Source organism: Melanostigma gelatinosum (genome assembly GCF_949748355.1).
Source record: "Melanostigma gelatinosum genome assembly, chromosome: 4".
In the NCBI taxonomy this organism is placed as follows: Eukaryota; Metazoa; Chordata; class Actinopteri; order Perciformes; family Zoarcidae; genus Melanostigma; species Melanostigma gelatinosum.
In genome coordinates, this window is record NC_136637.1 from 14,131,433 (window position 1) to 14,156,612 (window position 25,180).

The following is a 25,180-nucleotide window of genomic DNA, read 5'->3' on the forward strand; positions in this document are numbered from 1 at the left end:
ATATGACATCCACTTTTTTTTTAAACGTAATTTCCAGAAGATAGTGTTGTGTCAGGCCAATACCGTAATTTGAAGGTCAGTCTTTGTCCCATTTTGATCCTTTCGCTGCTGTGTGTGAGGGAGGTAACTAAATGTATGTGCTTTGTCTGCAGCTCGAAAAGGTACTGCAGCAAGGTGATATTGGAGAGTGTGCTGAGCCTTACATGGTCTTCAAAGAGTCAGATGCTGCCAAGGTATGGTCCGTGTAAATGAGATGTCAAATGCCACATAAAACCTTTTGAGGCATGTCTTAAGTGAATTATAATGATCCTGTTACAGATAATAACTATGTTCTATTTTTATCCATTATGTTAGCCAAATGTTCAGTTTTAAAATGACATCGCTGTTCCAGGCAATGCAAACCATATTATCACCTAAATGTTCTACAATTTATAATCAAGTTTTAATGAATGAGTGAATACGTAAACCCTAATATAAGGTTATTATTATGTAATGCAAGGGTTAGGGTAATGCAAGCTAAGGTTTTTTATTTTTTGTTTAAATCTCAGATTTAACAAACTTAAGTGAACTTTTTTTTTTTTTTTTTTTGTAGAATAAAGAGAAGTTAGAGAAGCTTCGTGGCCAGTCAGAGCAGTTCTGCCAACGTCTTGGCCGCTACCGCATGCCCTTCGCCTGGACCGCCATCCACCTGATGAACATCGTGAACAGTGCCGGCAGTCTTGAGAGAGATACGGAGCTGGAGATGAGCCTCACAGGTCTGACATTCCCTTTTTTAACACAACCCTTTGGATTGTAACTGCAAACATATGGTATCTCAGTGAGGGGTTTTCAGTCCAGATACAGAAAGCGATAGCTGGGCTTTGGGTGTCTGCTCATACAGAGAACCGATCTGATGCCAGATACAGTTCCTGACTTTGTAAAACAAAATGTAACAAATACATACACGCCAAAGGCTCATGGGCCAACAACGAATAGTACAAGAAAAATTCAAACGCAGAGCAAAACATCATGCTTTATTGATCCTCGGTGTGCTATTTTGAGTGTGACCTTTGGTGTTTGTCTAACCTTTAACCTCACAGGGTATCTTTGATGCTGATTGTGGTGGCTGCTGTTTTGTTGCTAGGCAGATCAGAGAAATGTATGTTCTCTGTCACATGGGTCAGAAATATGGGATTAAACTTGAGCCTGTTGTAGCATCCAATAAAAGAATATTCTGTCAATATACAGAATTTAAGTTTTTAAAATGCTGCTGTTTTTGCCCCCCTTGTGTGCAGAGAGAAAAGGCTCATGGTCAGAACGGAGGAACTCGAGCATCATAGGAAGGCGTTCCCTGGAGAGGACCACCAGTGGAGACGAGTCATGCAGTCTGACAGGATTTAGACCTGCGACACTTACCATCACCAACTTTTTCAAACAGGTCTCCACAACCACATATATACAAGTCTGATACATGTTTTTTAAGCACTGATTGGGCTGATATGTCCTCTTACTTATCATACACCGTTCAGCTTTCTCTGTGTAATTTTGGATGAAATATTCATGAGTTTTAGGAGGGGGACAGACTGAGTGATGAGGACTTGTATAAGTTCTTAGCTGACATGAGAAGGCCTTCTTCGGTGCTGAGGAGACTCAGACCCATCACAGGTACAATCATTTTGATTGAGTCATTATTTATCCCATCAGTAGTTGTTAACCTGATGCTCATCTCCATTTGTTGTCACGATTCCCTTGAATTACTTGGAAATTTGAAGACGTGAACCACTTATGTTTCAAATAAATTAATCACCTTTTCTCTTTCTTTACCTCCCCGTACACTCGCTCCCTTTCCATTCTGTCATTCTGTCACCACAGCCCAGTTGAAGTTGGACATTTCTCCAGCTCCGGAGAACCCACACTATTGCTTGACCCCTGACCTTCTGCAGGTCAAACCTTACCCAGACAGCAGGGTACGCCCCACCAGGGAGATCCTGGAGTTCCCTGCCAGGGACGTCTATGTGCCAAACACCAAATACAGGTACAGAAAAAACATTTTGAGTACGGGAAACTGAGCCTTTGTTTTCATATCTTTCAGTTTGGTCAATTTTGTCAAGATAAAGCTTTTTTTTTGTCAATAGGTTGCACAAAATACAAGATGTTTTTCGTTGTAAAGCGACTTTTGAATGAATTGATATGGAATGTATTTAAACATAGCCCTCTCATACCTGTCATTCAGGCATAGCTCAGTTGGCTGTACAAATGTCAAATTTCAACAGTCATTTTCACAGTTAACTGCTTTTTTGGAAATGATTTACATATCCAAGGACTATAGATGGATATAACCATGAGCAGCTGTTGTTCTGTTGAGAGTTACATTGATTGCCTGTTAGAGAATACAGGTGAAAATAGGCAAAACGCCACATGCTCCATGAGCCGGATGCAAACTCCCTGTAGTGATCGTTTAGTCCGTGAAGGACAACAACCTCAATCAAAGCCTGAACACAGCTTGAAGCCAGAAATCAGTTCAATCAAATCCAGCTTTGCACAGTGATGTCTGACACTGTGTCTCGTTAATGTTCACCTCTTGGTTGAAAGCCAGTGGACTGCGTCCATGTTCCATGTGAACAAGTGCTGTTTCTGGAAAGGTCACTTTGAGAGATGTTGTCACTGCCAGACGTTGCTGCTGACATGACCGCGCTACCACAACACGCCTTGTTTGTCTGCAAATAACCAGAGTCTGGTTTCCCTTCCTATTGTAGATTGACCTAGTTGAGAGCCAGCAGAACTAGGTGAAAGGAAATCCTAATTATTGCATTTGTAATATTCTTTGACTTATTTCAATGTCGAAGGCAGTTGTCTGGGTTCACAGGATTTTTTCTTTCATAAACCTAGTTCTTTGATGTACTTTTCCTTTGAGTATATATGTATGTCGACTATACTCTCTGACGTCATTGAGAACCTGAACAGTTACTAAACTTGATGAAGATTATGAGCCGTAAGCAGGACGATACAGGTCCTGAGCTGGAAAACACAAAACGTTCATGCAGATTACAGCAATGTGGAAGCATGCAAATGGAGGCAGCCACATTTTTAAGTAATATATTGTTTTAGCGATTGTTTTAGATTTTGAATGAGTATACTGTCTTACTGACTGTGATGGCAGTATTTCATCATACATATAATACTAAAGTGACATTCAATTTGATTGAGTTCAATACAAAGTTATATATCAGCACACTTTAAGAAACGTGTTCGTCATTTAGACAAGATTTTTATTTTGACTTCATAAATATGTTTTGTTAGAGCATATAGCTACTTATTAGGATGGCGTGTTAGTATGAGGCACATTTACAGTACAGCTATATTGTAATAATGTACAAGAGTCAATATGACTCAATCAATTTGGAAATACACAGAAATTATGTTTTTCTAACAATACCAGCAGAAGTGATATAATAGCATGCAATTGTTTAAATACTTTACAGAGTAAAAAAAATAGAACAAACAAAGCAAAAACCCTCATCATTGTGCTGCCAAAGCTCTCTTTCTCTCATTTTGTACAGTATTTGACTGCTGACATTGCCCCCACTCTGTGGATTGTGTTCCATGAAACTAAGGATGAATCAGTGTAAAATATCTGCAGAAAAATGACGTTCATTGGAAAAACCAAATCACTAGCATTGACACCTTTTGAGATGTTGGAGATGCAGTGTTTCTCTTGAACATTGACTTATATAATGTGCATGTCTTATGTAATAACCTGCTGGAAACATGAAACAGTTTCACATCACAAAGATAATATTCATTTCAAATAGCTTTATCAACATAGAAGCTGTCAAATACATTTAAGTTCTCTGTTCCAGCCAAGCAATCTCAGCTTTTAGAACTGCTTCGTAATCTCTCCTTATAGCTTTCTTTCCTACTGCAGTACTGTTGCATTTCGCAGCCAGCACTGAAACGGGTATATCCATTTTTGCAAATGATTGCAGATGTTGCAAAATGGCAATTCTACCGTCCTTGCTTGATTATACCCAATAGGTTAATGACCTGTATGGCACGGTTGCATCATTGCGACAGGTCAGCAGTTTCTGAAATTTTTTGGCATGTACGCTGTACGCAAGCAATCAACTTAATGATGCAGATAAACTGAGAATGTGTCAGTGTTACGTCACGTTCCACTTCAATAGAACTTTTTGGCTGAGCGTTGGATTTGATCAATGTTTGTGGAAAATGTCAGTGGTGTTGTAAGAAAAAGGTATGACTTGTGGGGTTCAATTGAAGCTTTCAGCAGCGGGGGCTGGGCGTACGGTGATTTTGGTCATCTTGAGGGAATATGAGGACCCTGTGCCAGGCTTCCAGTAAATGGCCTTCCTTCTCATAGAGCGTCCTTTTGCCCTCAACCACGAATACCTTCCATTAAGGTTGTTCTCTCTGCAAGCATTGAACCACCAACCACCTGCCAAAGGGCCAGGACAAGAGACATAAATGATATGAACACAACTTGGTCTTAAGAAAATGTACCATCTCTGAATCGGCCTGTAAAAACTCTTTACCTGTGTAACTGCGAGTGCAGTTGGCGTTCCGGTGGTTGTCATTGTTTCTGTTTTTGGTGGAGAATCTCATGCCGGTTCTGTTGGTCATGGCATCAGGCAGGTCACCAGAGAAGTGGCTCACGTGAAGGGTATAGCCCTTGGAGGAATCCTCCAATGAAAAGCGATACTCAGCCCAGTGCTTCCCATCCTTCCAGTCGTCCAAGTCAATACGCAGGATGTAAACTCCCAGCTGAGTGAAGCTGTGGATCTTCTTCAAGCCCAACCAGAAGTCCTCTGCATAGCATAATACGTAGTCAGTTTTGAACTTGTTAGGATGGAGTTATTTTATGTAAAACATTTTTGTTTGTTAGCAGTGAATCACCAGAGGTTATAGATTGATTTGTGTGGAAAGATTGTTCATGGGATAAGAAATAACTGATCACCTTTTGGCGTCTTATGTCTCTTGTGTACCATCCACAGAAATGTACAATTCATCTGAAATAGGAAATTCCTTGGAGCACTTTTTTTTTTTTTTTTTTAGTATTGATAGTTTTTCTCACACTGCTGCTTTTATTCAGTAATTTATCAGTTTCTACTTGTCGCCAATACACTTGGAGACACCCATCTGTAATCAGTGCAGACATGCATGTCTATACACTTGTTTCCTTTGCGTTGTGGTGGATTGCTGCTCCAAACTGTGAGGTATAATCATTAGGTAGGTAGCAGAACTAAAATTCATGGCTGGAGGGGCCTTTACTTTGGAATGGTACATGACTCCACCTACAATATGACTGGCTGTCTGAGCCAGTAAATGCCGCAGGGACAGCTGCCAAAACCTGCTGTGTAATCAGACAATACAGGAAGTCACGTCTTCAGTTCAGGACTGATATGTAACAATTACTATTTCCGATGACCAGGCTTACAGGAAGTACTTGCAATTGTCCCCCCCCCCCCCCTGACCAAAAAGTCTGAAAAGAATGTTGTGTAACCCTTCGAAGGAAAATATCTAAATCCAAATGTGTATAGTTTTGGCAAATGGCATATGCTGAAATCAATACAAAGTTAAAAAAGTACCGGTACTCACTTTCCAGATCTCCAAAGCCTTTCTCATACTCTTCCCATGTCTTGTCAAAATCCACTGAATCATCTGCCCTGCGTTGGATCACAGTTGAACCCCCATCTATAGAATGGATTAGCAATACATTGCAAGTCAAGTTACTGTTGTACTAGCCACACAACAGTTTACACAAGGATCAAGAAACAAGGTACAAACAGAATGGGGTGACAGAGATTTTTACGCCATTAAGGCGGTGGCACAGTTAGCATAGTGGGACTACAGGCACCAAACACACTCTAGAAGCTAACAGTGTTGTGTTACACGTCATGCATTTTTTTTGCGACCAGAATGCTGGCATGTCATCTAAAATGGCTATAGACAACGTGAATGGGATATCCACCCCATTGTCTGCCCTTTTTGATAACCTGCTGCTGTGGCTATCTAGCTTGATAAGCTTTTGTTTATTGTTCATGGCTTGTTGATTGGAAACGTGCATGAATGGCAATACTTGATCTTGTAAATGTAAGTGCTTGTGAATACAGAAACGGTATGTTGTTGCTCGTACTCCGATTGCTGTGGTCTCACTCACCTGAACCCATTTCGCAGTAAACATTGAACGGCTCGGATTGGTTTGGCTTGATGACATAGAGTCCACTTTTGGTCTCTCCTTTGTTAAACAACTCACTGCAGTCCACTGGGAGGTCTGAAACACAATTAACAAAATCATGCATTCAATTTCCCCCCCAAGCGTCTCCTTTTTGAGCATTTAATATTTATGCCAACATTTTGATTAACCGATGATACATTTCAATAAAATGTTACCGTTCACGTCCAGGTCAGTTGAGTTTCCTGTCAGATATTCAAACATATCAGGCGCTGCAGGGTCTAAATCCATTGGCTTATCGACTGTCTCTTGAAAGCTGTCGTCGCTCAGCTGCAAGAGAATACAAATACATCTGTGACGTTAAATGATCTTGTCGGCTCTGTAAGTAGCAGTTTCCCTTTCATTCTCACAGGAAGCAAGTTCTCACTGATGGCAGATGTTTGGCCTTTAAAGAGAGAATGTCGTGAACTCCTGTTGAATAGTCGTCTACCTTTTCCTCCAGGTTTAGAATCTTGATTTTCTGGTTGTCAAGCTGATCGTGCTGCTCCTTCACAGCTTCCAGCAGACTGGTAATTGTTTTGTCTTGAGAGTCGATCACTTCCTGAAAATACCATAATAAAAGCATTATCGATCCATACAACATCCGTTGTTTTTTTACAATGTTTTAAACGTTTGCACCAAGTGAGTCACTTTGGAAGATGTTTTTTTTTTGGAAGATTCTATTGAGTCAAAGAAATTGTTGACTACAGGTTGAATATCAGTTTTTTCTCCAGCACGTACTTTCTTAAATGAGTAGAATTGTTAATTCTATCAGTAATAACATGGAAAAACCAAGCAACTATTGGCCATGCAAAACAACAGAACATGCAAATCACTTTGCTTTTCTTATGCCGGTTATCATTTGCACAATCCAATCGCCCATATTTCTCACATACCGGATTGTGACAAAGTCTAAAACAATAACACAACAGTTCATCAATAATCCTTACTGTAATACAGCAATACATCATTGTCATATCAAATTAAAAGTTATCACATCGGGCAAATTGCTTTGAGTCATTAGAGTACGTGAAATGCATTTTTATTCTTTGCTGGAGTCGAGAGAAAGTTTTGGTGCACTTTTACCTTGAGCGTTGTCATTTCACTCAGCTGATCAACGGGGAAAATGCTCTGCGACAGTCCCTTCAGCCGCTCCTCCAGGTTCCCCACCTGGCTCTGCAGCTGCGTGCGATCCTGAAGGATGCCGTTGATCTTAGAGTTGATTTCCATCGACAAGTTCTTGATCTCCTCGTTGTTGGCCTTCAAGAAATTAGTGGTCTTCTTCAGCTCCTCCTCCTCCTCCTTGATCTCGGACGTGACCACTGAGAGCTGGTAGAAAGAGCGGTCGAAAATGTTCAACTTTTGGAAGATGCCGTTGATTTGGCTCTTGGTCTTGTGGACGAACTCTCGTAGGCTCTGGCCGAGCTGAAGTAGGCCGTTTGCGAGTAGACGAACGTCATCCAGCATGGCGAAGCGAGACTTTTCCTCGATTGGGCTCGGTGCTGTGGCAAGGGCCTGGGAGGGCAGGGTGGGGAACCTCTCTCTACCCGAGGACTCTAGAGGGATGGCGGCCGTTGAACTAGCTAGCAGCAGCAACAGGCAAAACAGCTTCATCATGACTTTCTTGTCCAATCCTGTGATTATGAAATAATTTCTAGCACTGCTCCTGCTTTCCTCTGCTCACTACACTCTCTCCCTCTGCCTGTAGCCCAGACTTCTTTGCTGTTAAAATGAAGGGAGAGCAGCTGGCTGCCCTGTGTTATATACTGCCCTCTCGGTAGAGGAGGGGGGGATTAGCTGATCATTAAACCCTACTATGTTTTAACTCTGTACCCCCACCTCCTCTCGAGCCCTCCCTCTCCTGAACAAACAAATCACAGCAGTGAGCAAATGACATACACCCCGCCCCTTCTCCACTGCCCATTTAACCCCAATCCCCTCTCTATACCACACCCTACCCTGTTCTCCATCTGTGGTGCAGAGCTTTAGCTGATCAGCAGAAAGCCAACAATGGCCACCACAGGTTTTTGATGGATTGTCAGACCGATCAATCTCAAACCTTATAACCCTGCACACACTTTGCTCTGATTGATAATGCTGTGTGTAATTAATGCTCCTGGCTTTGATTTAGCCTCGTGCTGAATCAGCCCAGCACCAGTCTCTCTCTCTCTCTCTCTCTCTCTCTCTCTCTCTCTCTCTCTCTCTCTCTCTCTCTCTCTCTCTCTCTCTCTCTCTCTCTCTCTCTCTCTCTCTCTCTCTCTCTCTCTCTCTCTCTCTCTCTCTCTCTCTCTCTCTTCCCCCCCCCCCGCTCCCTCTCTCTGTGCCAGGGTTGAGCTACTGTGCATGAATTATGTTGGAGAGTTTGGACAGTGTGTACTCATCATCTTGGTTTTATTGCTCAACCCTTGTCATTTTGTTTTTTTTCCAAGTTTGCTAGCCTTATGTGATATATGTTTTAATACCACCAGAAATGAGACGTGGAATACACTGTATAGTTTACTGATTAGCGTGCAGCTTGGAAAGGTTCTTTCCATTCTGTCGTTAAAAACAGTTTTTACAGGAGATTCTTCGTAAGTTGTTTCACGCAGACCTGACATATTGGTGAAATATATCCACCTTCAGCTAGAGAGGGAGGCGGAAGTAATCAGTGAAATGACTTGGTGGAGTATTTAATTGGAAAATAAATATTTATACTTTTGGCACTCATTGCTGCATGGTTCCCAACTTCTACAGTAAGCGTGTTCTGTTATGTGGTATGAAAAAGGCCTCCTGGACAGAATAATTGCTGTGTCATGCAGTCATTGTATTTTGTTTCGTGCTCATAAAGGAATGTATAGATTCAAAAAAAGGTCTTGTTTTCAGTCACTTCAGTGCAAAAGTAAACAATTATTACATTATTCTAAAAGTATTACTCACAAATAGCAGAAAATACCGGGATATTTGGCTTTGGTTTAAAATGGAAACATGTTGGCACTCCGGCTGTTACAGTGCACGTTAAAATACCACACAGTCATCTTAATGAGCTTTCTCTAGTCATTTGCGGTTTTATGGATGGATCAGCTCAGTTCTCTGTCATGAGGGACTGCTACCTTTTTCATATGGACAGAGCATAAAGAAAGGGTCCTATAGAAAAGAAAAAAAATTGAATGAGTGGAATTTGCTTGATCGGCATAAAGCTGGTACTGATATTCAGTGTCCGTCATGCCAGCACAGTGGTTAGCATTGTGGCTTAGCGTCAAGGAGGTTCAGGGTTTGAACCTCACATGGCCTGCTGGCGCCTTTCTCTGAGGAGCTGGCAAATTCTGTACAAGTTAAAAATTTGCTTTGGAATTTTCCACCTGATAAATCTGCATTAAACCACCTCAGCAGTCTAAGTGACAGGATCTGCACACCGTTTTGTGCATGTTATCATATTTTGTGAATACTAACTTTGTGCATTCTTATTTGATTCAAAATGTCTATAGTCCATAATGTAGCTTTACTGATTATTTTCATTCTTACTAGCCGTTATCTCTAAGATATTTTATTTGTACCTTTTTTTTAATATATTGCATTGATCCCCTCTTGTGCTGACCTCTGTGTGAGCGGACTTCTCCGAACATGCTGTGACTAGGTTCTTTGTTCCACGGTTGGAGAGTGTGGATACCTTCCACCACTCCCATCCTTTGTTTACCACAAGGTGAAAATGACAAATCACATTCACTCACTATTGTCGCACCTAATTGGCTGAGTCAGTCTGTCATCAGCTGTGAGTCATCTGTTTATTACCAGCCGTGATGGTGTGTGGCTGGCAAAATGTGGTCCTGGAGATGCCTACTGTAGCGGGAACTACCACAGAGGCGCTTTGGAGTACTTTGTGTTAAAATGTCTGTCCGTGGACAGATCTTGTCTCTGTGATAGCGTCGCAACCGTGCAAGATGAAGTCACTGAGCTTTACAGGTGTGTAGTTGAGATCAACTATGATGGGTGTAAGAAGTGTGGGAGGGGCCAGTAGTCCCCCCCCTCTTTACGCCGCTGGTCTGATTTGGCATGTAATCCTATTATTAGATTATCTTTAGTATTTAGTTGAGGTTAAACAGATCTCTAACCTCTTGAAAATGTCTTCACAGATTCTTGTGCTTTTAAGAAACAGACACTTGGGTTGACCAAGAAGGGTTAAATTATACAGAATTTCGGGATAACCTAAGATGTTGTTGATCCAAATTTCAATTCTAACTGTTTTGTTTTAACATCTTAAACTTAAGTTCAGTTTGTCAAAAAATATTTCTTAATTATTATTTTTTCTTCTCCATGTTAATTTAGAAGAGTGTGCAAAGTCAGTGTGGAGTGGAGAATACAGTTCTTGTACTGGTGAGATACAATCCAGTGCTGCTAGGTCACTATCAAGTGGTATTTATGACTACCACAGAAAACAACCCCAACCATTATGGATTCAATATGCACATGCATCCAATTGGTGAGGATAAAAAATGTCAAAATGAGCTGATGTTTACAATATGTGTGAAGCATAAATCCTAATCCTCCAAAGTTAAATTCAATTTTTGAAATGCTGTCTATTTGTATCTGCTTTCTGCTCAGTGTTTTCAATACATTTGGGGGTATAATCAGTTTTGAATATAATTTAGGGGCTCCTTCAACATCTTGTTGTCCTATTAACAAGGCAGACTGGCTATTTATTTACCTTTCTTGTCTGCACTCTCTGGATTGCTAGAGAGTGCCTTTGTTACCTGGCCTACTGGTGTGAAACGTATCCTGACCTTTGTGTTGAGCCAGCAAACCATGACTCTGTCCCCTCATGTAGCCTCTGGTCTCTGAATGGGGAAGGTGGTTAGCCGTCATCGTTCAGTTGGGAGTCTATTGGGAGACCAAGTTTGCTTTCACAATATTCATGTCCACTGATTAACCAAAGATGAATCTGATGAGATGAACCGACCAATCGGTGACACTTCCTCATTGTGCTTATATGGGGATTTCAGATTGTTTTCACAGTGAAGTCATCTTGGGGTCTATTTCGGTTCAAATTCAACAACCCACTTCAAAGCTGCCATTGTTGTTGTTCGGACATGCAGGATAGAGAGCGACAGAGGAAGGGAATTATTCTAATAATCAGATCAAAGAGATTCCCACGCTTCCTTGTGGTTCCAGCTGTGGTCTCTGTGGGGCCGCCCCCCACAGGCTCCACTACGTCACTGCGGTTTGTCAGCTGATCCCGGCTGACTTTGCACTTCCTATTATGCAGTCTCCTCCCCCTTCCCATCAGTGTTTTTGACAGTACAATATCATAACTTTTGGTGACAACGATAATGATCAGGATTGTAAAATCCCCCAACCACTTTAAGTATTTTATTAATAAAATATATTTTAAATAATTTCTTACAACACATGTTTAGTTGTGAGGCAGAATAAACCAAGTGTACAATGTCATTTAAATGATATATCTGATGGTTAATCTCTTGATGACCATCGCTCAACCTCGATACCAGTAATTTTACATTGGATACCTTTTTTATGTAAATTAACCAAATGTTTTATAGATTGACATATTTCCGTGGTGCACTTAATTCAATGACATCATTTATGATGTGCCTTGTTTTCTCTGTGTCTGTGTACATGTCTGTCTTTTAGGAATCTGCTGTATGTAAACCCTCAGAGTCTTAACTTTGCCAACCGCCAAGGCTCTGCCCGCAACATCACAGTCAAAGTGCAATTCATGAATGGAGAGGATCCAAGCAATGCAATGCCGGTACGCCATGATGAGAAGTGAAAAGAAAACCCCTGAATTTATATTAGTCCAGTCGGTCATCTTAGTAGTATGTGTCGCTGTGTCGACAACTAAGGGCGATTGCCATTTCACAGCACATGTTTGTCCTACAGCTGTGTGCATGCTAGCAGATATGCTCCTGGTAAACACATGTTGACAAATGGTCATGACTCATCGTAATATGGCTTCATGATTGTATTTCTTTTATTCCTCAGGTGATATTTGGGAAGTCCAGCTGTGCAGATTTCGCTAAAGAAGCTTATACTGCTGTGGTGTACCATAACAGGTCAGCTCTTTGTCCTTATAGTAGTCTCTATAGAGTGGATGGTGATGAAACATTTTTAAATAAAGCTCTATAGCAACAACAATCATTCTGTATCATGAAAATCTGACATGCTTACGCCTTATGGTCTCCATGATTGTCATGAGATAGATTTGAAAATTCAATTCGCAAATATCCTTCTTTAATTTAACGTCGCCGTAACATCCTACACTTCCTATTACCCCACCAGCCTTTGATGGTGTTCATTAAAGAACCTTCTGGATATTGTAAAGTGGTGTCCTTGGCACATGTTTCTTCCATCTCTACATAAGAGCTGAGGGGGTCTCTCATATTTTATCGCCACTATCAGGTGTTTTTACGACATCTGGCGGTTTGTCATTTGTCACCCAGGGGTCACACCGGTAAGGCTAAAAATGAATCAATCTGTGAATAATGTACCACTGTGACCAGGACGTAATCCAGCCCTTAGAAGTGCTTTCAGGTCAATCACAGTCTGCTTTTCACTCAGAAGTGGCACAATATTTCTCTTGTCAAAATTGAACGACGAGGAACGAAGACTGTCCATTATAAGAAATGTTTTGGAATCTGGAAAACTTCCACCTTTGTGAATATCTACTTATGTCTTTGATGTAATGTGCTTTGCCAATAGCCCACTATCTTTTCCTCTGTGATCAAAGTTGCTCATTGTGCTGTTCCTCTAGGATTTGTCTTTTTCTGGTCCATAATCAAAATGTTTGTTCCCAGGAGAAGTGAGGGCCCCTCTGTGACCTTTTTTTTAGCAGTAGTTGGGGGTTGTTTGTTTCTTGGCATTGGCCTGCAGACAATGTTTCCTCCTGAAGGACTAAAGAGAATTTCGCTGAACTGAGTTATGATGTGTTATGTCATTTCTTTCTGTCATTTTGTTTTGAGACACAGATTCCCATGTTATAAATGGGCACAGCTGAAAATATAGTATATAGAGCTTTCAGTTGATTTGCATATTTGTACATGCATTGATAGAAATGTACTAGTCTATCTGTCCTCTGTAAAGCAACGGTAGAACCCGAGAGATATGCATGACTGACTTGTTCCCCCTTCAAAAACATGTGCACACCAGTATCAAGGCAGTTGGTGGGGAACTATTTAACTGTCTGCGTAGTTCGGAAAAACATCATTATATCTGTCTTTCCTAATAGATCAACTTATTGATTATAAAGCAGCTGTAACACTGTTGTTAAGTAGTTTAATGTTGTTGTTACTAACTGCTGTCAACAGGTCCCCTGACTTTCATGATGAGATCAAGATCAAGCTGCCGGCCTCCCTGTCGGACCACCACCACATCCTCTTCACTTTTTACCACGTCAGCTGCCAGCAGAAGCAGAACACACCCCTGGAGACTCCTGTGGGATACACGGTAGGAAAAAGAGCGTTAAGCAGAGCAGCTCTCATAGAGTCAAAAGCCAAAGACAAAAAAAAAGTGTTTCAAGACAGGATACAAAAGCACACATGCTCTACTTGTTTGTATGTGTCTAGCCAGTGAATTTAGTGAGAAATAACAATATCCTCTGTGTTGTTTGTCCTCTGCGTTCTCTTTCTATTCATTTTTTCGTCCCCTGTCTAAAGTGGATCCCGATGCTGCAGAGTGGACGTGTGCGGACGGGTCATTTCTGTCTGCCCGTGTCTCTGGAGAAACCACCACAGTCCTACTCTGTTCTCTCACCAGACGTAAGATACTGAAGGGTGCAAGTTAGTTTACAGTATGAAGAAATGTATAAAAGTATGAAAAAATATGAATTTACAGGATGCTCAGTAATGTTCTTGTGAAAACGTTCATTTTGCTAATGCAGCACAGATTTACTCAGATATTCTTGTCCCTCAGGTTCCTCTCCCTGGGATGAAGTGGGTGGACAACCATCGAGGAGTATTTAATGTGGAAGTGGTGACTGCTTCAACCATCCACACACAGGTAACGGTGCTGTGTACAGTAGTTTTGCTTGCAGCGTTTAGGAGTATTTGAGGATTAACCTCCGTCTCATCCCCTTCACTTTCCATCTTCCCTGTTGATGTCATGCATGTGAGCATAGGTGTAAAAGAAAATCATTTTCATAAGCATCCCGCAGTTTTATCGTTTCGAATTTCAGTAAAGAGAAACAAACAAGCAGTGTTTTCACATTTACACAGTAATTCCTCCACAGCACCAGTTCATTAGTGGGTGAAGCTCGCCTCGGCAGTAATTTACTGAGGTCTACTCCATCTCTGTGTCGGCTGGGGTGTGGGGGGCTTGACTGTGGTCCCTAGGAGCCTAACTCAAACTAATGTGCTCATAAATCAAAGCTCCTGGCACAGATTCGACTTGCTGGATTATACTGTGTTCTTGTAGTAACACCAGTTTTGTGGTTTCCAGTTGGTGAGCCAACTTACAGATGAGTAGAACCAAGCTTACTTCTGTTTGTCCACTTCCTTCCCCCATTTTCTCCTTCACCTATCGGCACCTTTAACACTGTTATGGTTCTTCTTTTTCCTTTCTTTTCTACCATCCATCTTTCACTCTCTTTTCTTCTCTTCTATTCTATTCTCTCTTTCTACATCCCCCATTCCTGCATTGTCTTGCCTTTGCTTTGCCAACCAATTTCTCCCTCTCCCTTTCCAGGACCAGTACCTGGATAAATTCTTTGCCTTGGTACACGCCCTGGACGAGCACATGTTCCCGGTCAGGATAGGAGACATGCGCATCATGGAGAACAACCTGGAGGCCGAGCTCAAGTCCAGCATTGCAGCGCTCAACTCCTCCCAGCTGGAGCCAGTGGTTCGATTCCTTCACCTTCTACTCGACAAGTTGGTGTTGATGGTAGTGCGGCCGCCAGTAATTGCTGGGCAGATAGGTATGATAATGCTTTTCACTAAACCTAAAAGCCCGTGATCACACAGTGATTTTAGTACAGCTTAGGGTTGCTGGTATCTTCAATCTTCAACTTCAAGTTGAAGATTTTTACGTTTTTTATTTACAGAAATGATGAATATAAGTTAAGGTTAAAGGTTTTCCTAAATTTGGTCATGGCAACAGGAATGCTATTTTCTACCCGTTGTGTCAAGCTAAAGTTCGTCACCGCTGCATCTGCTTCCACTCGACGTCAATATGAACAGAAAATGTATTTGTCGGAGAATTATTTTTGTACTTTTTGGGAACTGGTAATGATGAGTTTAATAGGTGTATGTTGTAGAGACGTGTATACACTATTTTGATGTTTGAAATTGAAGGTATTTAATTACTGTGAGGAAATTGTCTTAAATGGAATTAATAGGAATAAAGATTCTTTTTTTTTTTACTAAATCATAGTTTATAATCATAGTTATGTAAATATATGTCTTGTGGCTCATGCTGTGTGTACACACACACACACACACACACACACACACAGATACTGTAACTTTGTGCGTAGCCGTCTATTTGTCCACATGTGTCACTTTGCTTCTGTCTGTCTCTGTGTGTTCAGTGAATCTGGGCCAGGCATCCTTTGAGGTCATGGCATCCATAGTGAACCGGCTTCACAAGTACTTGGACACCAGCCAGGACATGCACGGCCGTAACGGCCTGCTGTCCTCTTACATCCACTATGTCTTCCGCTTGCACAGCACTGACCCCAATTCACCCTCTCCAGGTATTTTACGGCCAATACAGTTAACCAACTCACATTTTTCTTTATTCTATACCTGTTTTTCTGTTTCTCCTTTTTAAGTTAACTTCACCCAACCCCCAACTCGCCTTCACTGGGTTTCTTATTATCAAACCTACCCGCCATCATTTTTCTTCCTCTATTTCTTTTTATCTTTTGTTTTTTTCCTCCTACATCCATTTTGTCTTCTGCCTGCCCAACACAGACCCCAACTCATCTGTAACAGGTAGATATGGCCCACCACTGTACATCTTAATCTGTGTGCAATTATTCTTCCCTCTAAATTTCAAATGACGAAAGTAATATTCCTTTTTGGTCGAGCATTTGAGCGGAAATAGATTATTTCCTGCAATCAGTCCTGTAATAACTAACTAACCATCCACTGCCAGGACTCCATGAAACTATAATCACTCTCGGATAAATAAATACGCTTAGAACCTGTGTGTGTTCACCACATGCAAGATGAAGGGTTGTGGTTTCCTTTGGATAAGAGGCAGGGTTGGTACGAACTCAAATGTGTGCATTGGGAGCAGAGTTAACATGCCATCATCATGTCAGAGGAAACACAATGATTTGTTAGAAGTAGTTTTCCCCCCCCCCCAATCACATCCCGGTTGTTCCATTGTCCTTCCTCTGTGTGTTGGTGTAGGCCCGGGAGGGTTGGGAGGTTCGGTTCACTACGCTACGATGGCTCGTTCAGCCGTCCGACCAGCCAGCCTCAACCTTAACCGCTCCCGTAGCCTCAGCAACAGTAACCCTGACATCTCGGGTACACCCACCTCTCCTGACGACGAGGTTCGCGCCATCATTGGCAGCAAGGTACGTTCCCCAAAAGAATATCTTCAGTTATGCATAAGTAATCCATGTTTTTTGGCACTTAACCCAATTGCAATATTTGGTTCGTCCACACTGCACGTGGTTGTCAGATATCAGGGTTAAATATTAAGTAGTCCCTCATTGATTTGTGATGTATTTGAGACACGTGCATGTTCCGTGATTGTACTGACCTCTACTCCATAGGTCTGAGACCACATCAAGGCAGAGGCCTACCATGTGCACACACTGTCTCAGGGAGATATTCTATCACTTGTAAACTGTATAACCAATGCGTAAACATGAGATTGGACATCTTATCTCTCCAACCGCTGTAACAGCAACCTGACACACATACACACGCATGCACACAGTGCTCCGTGTGTGCAGGTTGTGAAAGCCACAAGAGACATTTAGTGTACAGAAAGCAGATGCTGTCGGGAAGATACAACGGCACAGTGTGTCATTATTAATGTCTTAGCCTTATCACTCTTGACTGTTTTTGATTCTTTTTATTACATTCAATGCGTCTTGTTTTAATTTGTGCCTGTCCTTGTTACATTGTTTTTTCTTTAACCCAAAAGTACCAGAGCAGTGAGTGAACGCAGCCCCTTCTTTGATGAATGTTCCCTTTGCTGCTAATTCTTAACTAAACCTTTCTTTTCTTCTCTCTGATGGAGAGAGAACCTATGTGCTTTGCTCCTCTGTGGTGATGATTTTTTTATTTACTGACAGCTCACCTGTTTTGGTCGCTTGACATCTACCAGCAGTCCTGGCTTCTGAACCTCTTTAACCTGTCATTATTCCTTCCCTCCTTCTTCCCCCGTGCTGCTTGCTCGTTCCCTTGCCTCCCGCCTGCCTTGCGTCCTTTGACCTTGGCACGCCTAGGGCTTAGACCGCTCCAACTCGTGGGTGCACACCATGGGCTGTAAGAGTGCCCCCTGGGGATCCAGCCCCGGGTCTGCTCCAGAAACCATGCAGGTGGTTTTATGAATGCCCCGCCCTACACTTTGCCTCACGACAAAAAAACAACAACTCGCCTTATTCACCTTGAAGGAATACTGGGATATTCAGAGTTTTGGTTTATTTTTGTACTTTGTCAGAGTTACTGAGGTGAGAGTTGTGCCAATCCATATCCCTTTTGTGTAGTCCTGATCACATCTTTCATTTGTAGACTCAACATATCGTGAAGCTACTTCCGTAGGTTTTAAGTCACACAACTATGATTGCTAACTTTCTCCAAAAAATGATTTCTAAACCATATTCAAAGTGAGTAGAGTACCACTAAGACATAAAAGACCAAAACGTCTGAGTATGACAGTATTCTTGTAAACTTAAAATCACAACCCTCCCATGATCCCATACACGGGAGTCACAGACGCCTCCATGACCCTTTATCTCTCATGCTAGAGTCTCAGGTGTCATCCCTCTTCACTTACCATATCTAACACCTCCCTTTTTCTCAGTACTTGCATGAAAGTCAGATAATCCAAATAATTCAGGGCCAATTTATCTGAGTTATTCATAGCAGTAATTTCCTGGACATAGTATTCCTCTCTGTTTTTCTATGACCAGCTTGCCTGCAGTTTTGGCTTTACAGTAGTCCATCATTGCTAAACCCAAAACCAAGCTGTACTGTGATCTTATCGTATATTTAACATAGGATTGTTGGAGTTTTAGAGAAAAAGAGTAGTGTTAAAGAAATCATCTTCATCTGCAGAGTAATTATTATTTTTTTCATTAATTCTCTTCCTCTATTATTTCCTCTTCTCTTTTTTGCTTATAACACAGTTATTCACTCCCTCTGCTTGAACCTCATAGTCTCCACTCTCACTGTCACTAGTGAATACCGCTGCATGACTTTCTACTTACCCTTCATAGCATTCATTCTGTCGCTGGAGCATGGTATATCTGTGAGTGTGTCTCCGTCTACACGAGTGAGGTTATTAATTAGTGATATGTAATAAAATCACAGCTAGACTGCAACATTAAATGAATTGTGCCAACGTTGACAGAGCACGCGTTGTGTTAGTCTACCTACTAAAGAAAATACCTTTAACACTGTAGCATTGTTTACCTTTATGCCATTTTTCTTGACCTGGATGGATGCAGACTGGCGCATCATTAAGCAATGGCTGTAACATCAAGGAAAATAAAACCAATACGGTGTCTTCTCTTGATCTTGCGGCCCTTTTTGCAGTCATTTTGCATCCCTCCTGTCAGGCACTCAAACTACCAATGTATCTGACTGTTTTAGATTATGGGTAACGCGCTTTTAAGTGTTGCGACCCTGTCCTGTGTCTTTATTGTCTTTGTCTCCATGTGTGACAAGTGTGTGCAAGAGATCACAAAAAGTGTGTAGTGTGCATATGTGTGCGTGGATGCGTGTGTGACCCAGCAGACGCATTTTCCCTGTGTGCTGAAAAGGTGCAACCCCCCCCTCTCCTGGTGCTCCTCCACTAACCTTGTTGTCACCGTTCCATTCATCCCACCCATAGGCCATGGAGCGCTGTGGCAATCGCATGTCTTCGCACACTGAGAGCGCCAGTTTCTTGCAAACTTTAACAGGACGGTTGCCCACAAAAAAGGTAGAGCCACTTGCACTGGGGGAGGAGCCGACCCCGCCCACCTCTTCATTCGCCTCCTTCACCTGTCTTGTCTGTGGATGTGTGTCTCTGGATGGGTTGATGTAGTATTTGGTGGTTGTGGAGTCTGTTGAATGCTGAATGTTGCTGATCTGCCTCTTGTTCCGAATGTGTCGATGCGTTTTTCGTGTGACATGACTGTTGGTTGTAGTCTGGCTAACTTAGTCTGGGAAGTCTCCTTTCATTGTGCACAATGCACTGGGTCATTGGGTGCATGAGGGTTCATGTAACACGATTAAGGAAGACTTGCCAGACTGCACAAGAGTTGGTGTGTTAGCCAAACTGTTGGAGTTGCACAAACGCACACACCTAAATATATGTTACTGATGCGTTATTCGTAAAAGAAATGAAGAAGAAGAAATTCTTCTCCCCATGCAAAAAACCTCCCATGCACACGGGAAAATACCGACGAGTGCGTTGCCCTTTCAAAACCAGTTCAGAATGGACCAGTGGTGTCGCTGCTTGCAGCTTTCTCAAGGACTGCTCATATGAACAGCTTCACACTCAACACTGGGCTTTATTTGGTCCTCAGCAATACACCTGCCAGACATTCAGTAGTTGCGTCACACACCCGAGTCGTGGCTCGACTCACGGTCAGAAACACTGGTAAAAACAAATACACTCTTCACTTGAAGTACGAAATGTAAGGCAGGACTTACTGTCGGTAGCCATAGTTTTATTATTAATAGTAAATAGATTTACATGTACCACTCCCTTGAGCCCCCAGCAAGACACCTGTCGAGTGTGAAGTAGATCAGATGAGCAGTTCTCCAGATGTTCAAAGAACAGACGGGCAGAGGTTCCTTCCTTTATAGTTGGATATCGTTAGATTATCAGTAAGTTACATCATTAAATACGATAATTTGCATGGTGATAAGAGTGCATCTTTCATCATTTCACAAAAATGAAAGTTGTTTCACAAAACCGTGAATTATATTGTTATTATTTCTTATTACTTTTAATGAATTTCTCTGTTTTGAGTTGGTAGCCCTTACTGTAATATGTCTATATATAAAGTTCTTTGGTTAAACCTCACTTTGCCTTTAATCAAATTATTTTTCAGTGTTGCGGGTGCAGGAGCTTTACTGGACTGTATTATTCTTTAAGTTAGAATTGCGAATCATTTTTAACTGAACCTGCTTAAATAACTTTCATTTCATGTCATATTTACCATTAAATCAGTAAATACACTTTGGAATTCATTCAACAGTATATTCATGTAGAATGATCTGTTCACAACATGTAGATTTCGGTATATTTTCATTCAAGATGGACAGGGATACTTCTCCTGGTGCCTCACATTCTCTCTGTCTGGCTTTGTTGCCCCTCCATCTCTTTCTCTTTCTCTCCTTCTCCACTTCTTTGTCTCTGTTTTCTACTTTCCTGTTCTCTTCAGCTCTTCCATGAGGAATTGGCCCTCCAGTGGGTGGTGAGCAGTGGGAGCGTCAGGGATGGAGCTCTACAACAGGCCTGGTTTTTCTTTGAACTCATGGTAGGGAACCACAATTGTACACTTGAAACAGCTTGGACTTAGATGGATGGATGTGTCTTGTGTGTACAGTGCAGTACTTTTCACATGGCAAACATTGTTTTACCTCTTTTACCGCAGGTTAAAAGCATTATCCACCACCTGTACTTCACTGACCGCTTAGAGTCACCCAGGAAGAACCGTTTCCCAGAACGCTTCATGGATGACATTACAGCGCTGGTCAGCACCATTGCTGGCGACATTGTGTCTCGCTTCCAGAAGGTAAGTAACCGCCTGGTGAACTGTTCCCAATCAGCACGCAGCTGGAATGTCATGGGGATTTAGGGAATATAAGAATTTGATAAATGAATCCCTTTAAAGTTGTCTGTCTTTGACAAATTTGTTTACAAGTTATGTTTGCTTCTGGCTTTCATAATGTGTTATAATACGTTTGCCGCCTCAAATGGATGCCCCATATCATCCTTATTGTCCGTTTGTTTCAATGACTTTAAAACTGTAGCAGAGCATAAATCCTGTTCAAACCACCAGCTCTGGAGACTTTTTAAGACATGAATCTCATCCGATCAGGACCTGGAGTTGGTGGAGAGACTGAACACGAGTCTGGCCTTCTTCCTCAACGACTTGCTGTCAGTCATGGACCGGGGCTTTGTCTTCACCCTCATCAGGGCATACTGGAAACAGGTAAATATACCTTATTTAGATTCACAATTATATCATTTTATTATATTGCTGTGTTTTTCATAAACAAGAATAATACATAATACAGATTTAGATGAGTACGAGTGAAGAAAAAAGCATACCTAAAGTGCTAATTAACAATCGGACAGAAGAGGGAGAAGTTTGCGACTGAATTAGTGTGGCTCCCCTATAGGAATGTGAATGTCCTTTTAGTATGTGTATTATTTATTGGAGGCTCCGGCCAGATATTGTCCTGTTTATTTATATGCTGGTGCTGTGAAGCATAACATTCGTGCTGTTCAGTTTCAGCATTTTTCAGGTTTCCTCACAGCACTAGAAAAAACAACAACAAATAATTCATTTCTACGGTTTCCTCTCTCCAGGTGTCCACAAAGCTTTATGCTCTGCAGAACCCAACCCTGGAGTCTTTGAGGCTTGATTTCTTGAGAATTGTTTGCAGCCACGAACACTACGTCACCCTAAACCTGCCCTGCAGTCTGCTGACCCCGCCTGCCTCGCCTTCCCCCTCTGTGTCTTCAGCAACTTCACAGGTCAGACATAAAGTGCCGTAGGGAAATTATAATACCTGCACGACATGCTCCCAGTGATACAGTCTTACTCTTACAAAACAAATTGTGTAAACTAGCTGTCATTTCTGCAAGCTTAACAACCTTCCTCCCCAACATAGCGCATAGCAGCAGCAAGTAATCAGGTCAAATATTAATGTTCTGTGTTCTCCCACAGAGCTCCGGGTTCTCCACACATGTCCATGACCAGAAGATAGCCAACATGTTTGAGCTGTCTGTCCCCTTCAGAGAGCAACATTATCTGGCCGGACTGGTACTGTCTGAACTGTCTGTGATACTGGACCCAGACAATGAAGGGTCAGTCTGCTTTGGATGCTTTCTACACTCATTAAGATCGTTTTATAAAGAGAGAATTTATGTCTGAGCGAATGCGAGTTGAAGGGTCATCGCATGTCAGATTTGTTAATGTGTGTTCTTGTGTGTGTATCTTCCCAATGAACTGGCTAATATTGTAGAGAAAGGAAAGTGACCTTTTCAGGTTAGAGCCTCTGTATCTGTTGGTGAGAGATAAGCCTGTTTGCATGCTGACATGCTGACATGGTTAAGTTGAATGTGGGCCGGTTCTCTTGTTCTCTCACCCATTGTGCGTCTTACATTTTAAATTAAAAACACCATGTCTACTTCTTCCTTTCTCCTTGTTTAAAAAAAAAACATCAAACATTTGTTTCTTCTTCTGTTTCGCTGTAGAATGTTTAGCCTACATAAGAAAGTGGTGAGTGTGGTTCACAACCTGCTGTCCAGCCATGACTCTGACCCACGCTACGCCGATCCTGAGGTCAAGGCCCGAGTCGCCATGCTTTACCTACCTCTCATTGGCATCGTCATGGAAACACTAACACAGCTCCACGACTTCACAGGTAAAGATTGGGAGCTACTTTAACATGTACAGTCAATGTTAGTTGTTCAGTATTTTCTTTGGTCTCTTTATTTTGTTTCACTCACAACTGTCAAATGTCTGATATTATATATATATATACGTTATATCCAGCTGTTTGCTTCCTACCAGCTGTGAATGGAACGTGCTGCATTGTGGCTCGAGGGTCTCTCTCGTGAGACATAATGTGACGAAATGGCAAATAACCTCAGCTATTCAAACAAGTTACATTGTGACCTGCAGTAGCATAGCTGTTGGAACTCAGAAGGTTATCATTTGAACTGCAAAGGATGTTGCACAATAACATAATGTCCCTGATCTCCAACCTCAGTTCATCTCTATTGCATTTATTTTTCTCTCCTTTAACCCACCCGAGTGAACTTGCAGTACCTCGACCTGGAGGTTGTATTTAAATGACCCATTCATGAATGATTTAATATTAGCAGTCGGTCCAGAGTCACTTCAGCTCACATTAGAAAGCTTGATCTGAATACAATCTGGCCTATTTTGTGAGACGTGTTTTACTCTTTTTTTTTTTCTTTTTTTTTTTAAGTAGTATTTCTAAAGGGAAGAGAGGGTACATACTACATAGACAGCAGTTACTGCCATGTTTCTATATGTGGTGGGATCAGTCTATGGCGGTTTTCCCCATCAATATTTATGAACCCCACTCTTTTTGTCTTTATTACATCCATAGAACTTCAGTCCAAATGGTATTACGCGTGTATTTTCTCTAATTGCAGTTCATTTGTTAACGTTCTTATCTCTGTTTTTTTTTTTAACGTCACTAGAGTCCCATAACCAGTGGGGTCGGCCGGGTCCCCAGGGAGCAGCAATGGGCAGCGGTGGAGAAGAGGCCGAAGGAGACGGCAACAGCATGATCAGCCAGACTGTCGCCATGGCCATAGCAGGCACCTCCACCCCGACGCCAATGTCCCGGCCAAGCAGCTTCTTGCTCAACTCGCAGGTTTGTGACAATAATCTGACATTCATGAATGGAACAGTCCTCCTACTGGTCAACAAACACGAGGCCGTCATTTCTCATCGTACCGTTTGTGTTTGTTTTGGTCCTTTGTGTTCTTTCCTCCCTGTTCATTCCTTGTCGTCCATCTCTCCAGGCGAGTCGTCAGCACGGGAGCTTCTCGGCCGAGTCAAGTCGCAGTCTGCTCATCTGTCTGCTGTGGGTGTTGAAGAATGCCGATGAGATGGTGTTACAGAAGTGGTTCACAGACCTGTCGGTGTCCCAGCTCAACCGCCTGCTGGATCTCCTTTACCTCTGCGTCTCCTGCTTTGAGTACAAGGTAACATCGACAGTGAATTCACCTACTAAGTGCGACAAGACTAATAAACCGCTGTATGGCGGTCAAGGGCCAACAGAGGGTTAGGTATGTTGAGTGTGCCCGTCTATTCAGCCTTTGTTCTTTTAAATTCACATCCCACAAATAGGATGTATTTTAGGCTAATTTCAGCTGATTCAGCATGTTCACTTTTGAGAAAACTTTTCTAAAGCTTCTGTGGATGACTAGTTAGCACTATCTGTTTGCATTGAGCACAAGCATCTCTGCAGTTAATGTGCTTTGCCCGCTGAAGGTGGTGATAAAATAGTAAAAGCAGACAACGTGCTGCTCTCTACGCTTTAATCATGCATTGATTTCTGTGTTTCCCTTTCTGCTACGCTATCTGCTCGCCGTTTGCTTTTTCTTGCGCATTTGCTTGTCTGCGTCAAACATGCTTTGCTCGCCGAGTGCTGCCGTGCAAATAACTTCCTCGCTGTGTTCTCTGTCCGTCCACTCATCCTCTGCCTCATGGATACAAGGCCCATGTTGTGTTCACCATGCAGGGGAAGAAGGCATTCGAGCGGATGAACAGCCTGACCTTTAAGAAGTCCAAAGACATGAAGGCCAAGCTGGAGGAGGCCATACTGGGCAGCATTGGTGCCAGACAGGAGATGGTGCGACGCAGCCGCGGACAGCTAGGTAGGGCAACACATCTCAGCACTTGTACATGCACACCATTATTTGGAAGCACACACTGATGCATACAGACCCACAAAGTACGGCTAAAACAATAAGTACTAAAGAAGGAAGAGGTTGTGTAAGTTAACGACAGACACTCTCCACCCACCACTTTAATAGTATTGTACAGACATTCAGCCAAAGTCAGTCACGTTTCTCTGTGTACACATACCT

General features: G+C 42.1%; 2 protein-coding genes across 2 annotated transcripts in view; one reads left to right on the forward strand and one right to left on the reverse strand.

The window, feature by feature from the left end:
* dock7 (dedicator of cytokinesis 7) overlaps positions 1-25,180 on the forward strand; it is a 46,094-nt gene that overhangs the window by 10,046 nt on the left and 10,868 nt on the right. Inside the window, 24 exon segments of the mRNA XM_079267445.1 lie at positions 153-233; positions 593-755; positions 1,275-1,417; positions 1,551-1,644; positions 1,852-2,014; positions 11,834-11,951; positions 12,185-12,255; positions 13,507-13,645; positions 13,855-13,956; positions 14,111-14,197; positions 14,882-15,113; positions 15,726-15,890; positions 16,111-16,131; positions 16,555-16,724; positions 19,217-19,306; positions 20,760-20,855; positions 20,973-21,113; positions 21,420-21,533; positions 21,914-22,081; positions 22,275-22,414; positions 22,805-22,974; positions 23,783-23,958; positions 24,110-24,292; positions 24,832-24,967. Coding sequence (XP_079123571.1) covers positions 153-233; positions 593-755; positions 1,275-1,417; positions 1,551-1,644; positions 1,852-2,014; positions 11,834-11,951; positions 12,185-12,255; positions 13,507-13,645; positions 13,855-13,956; positions 14,111-14,197; positions 14,882-15,113; positions 15,726-15,890; positions 16,111-16,131; positions 16,555-16,724; positions 19,217-19,306; positions 20,760-20,855; positions 20,973-21,113; positions 21,420-21,533; positions 21,914-22,081; positions 22,275-22,414; positions 22,805-22,974; positions 23,783-23,958; positions 24,110-24,292; positions 24,832-24,967 — 3,163 coding nt within the window.
* On the reverse strand, positions 3,441-7,884 carry angptl3 (angiopoietin-like 3). Its single transcript, XM_079267448.1, has 7 exons — positions 7,295-7,884; positions 6,660-6,770; positions 6,388-6,499; positions 6,155-6,268; positions 5,593-5,688; positions 4,530-4,802; positions 3,441-4,432 (listed from the first exon to the last, which is right to left on the reverse strand). The coding sequence occupies exons 1-7, from the start codon at positions 7,823-7,825 to the stop codon at positions 4,248-4,250; spliced, it is 1,422 nt and encodes a 473-aa protein (XP_079123574.1). The 5' UTR covers positions 7,826-7,884; the 3' UTR covers positions 3,441-4,247.

Excerpts from the sequence above, each read along its gene's own strand:
- angptl3 (XM_079267448.1), bottom strand. The coding sequence starts at position 7,825 with ATGATGAAGCTGTTTTGCCTGTTGCTGCTGCTAGCTAGTTCAACGGCC. Across the intron at positions 6,771-7,294 it reads GTGAAATGACAACGCTCAAG|GAAGTGATCGACTCTCAAGA; the intron begins GTAAAAGTGCAC and ends TGGTATTTTCAG. Across the intron at positions 4,433-4,529 it reads CTGCACTCGCAGTTACACAG|GTGGTTGGTGGTTCAATGCT; the intron begins GTAAAGAGTTTT and ends GCCCTTTGGCAG.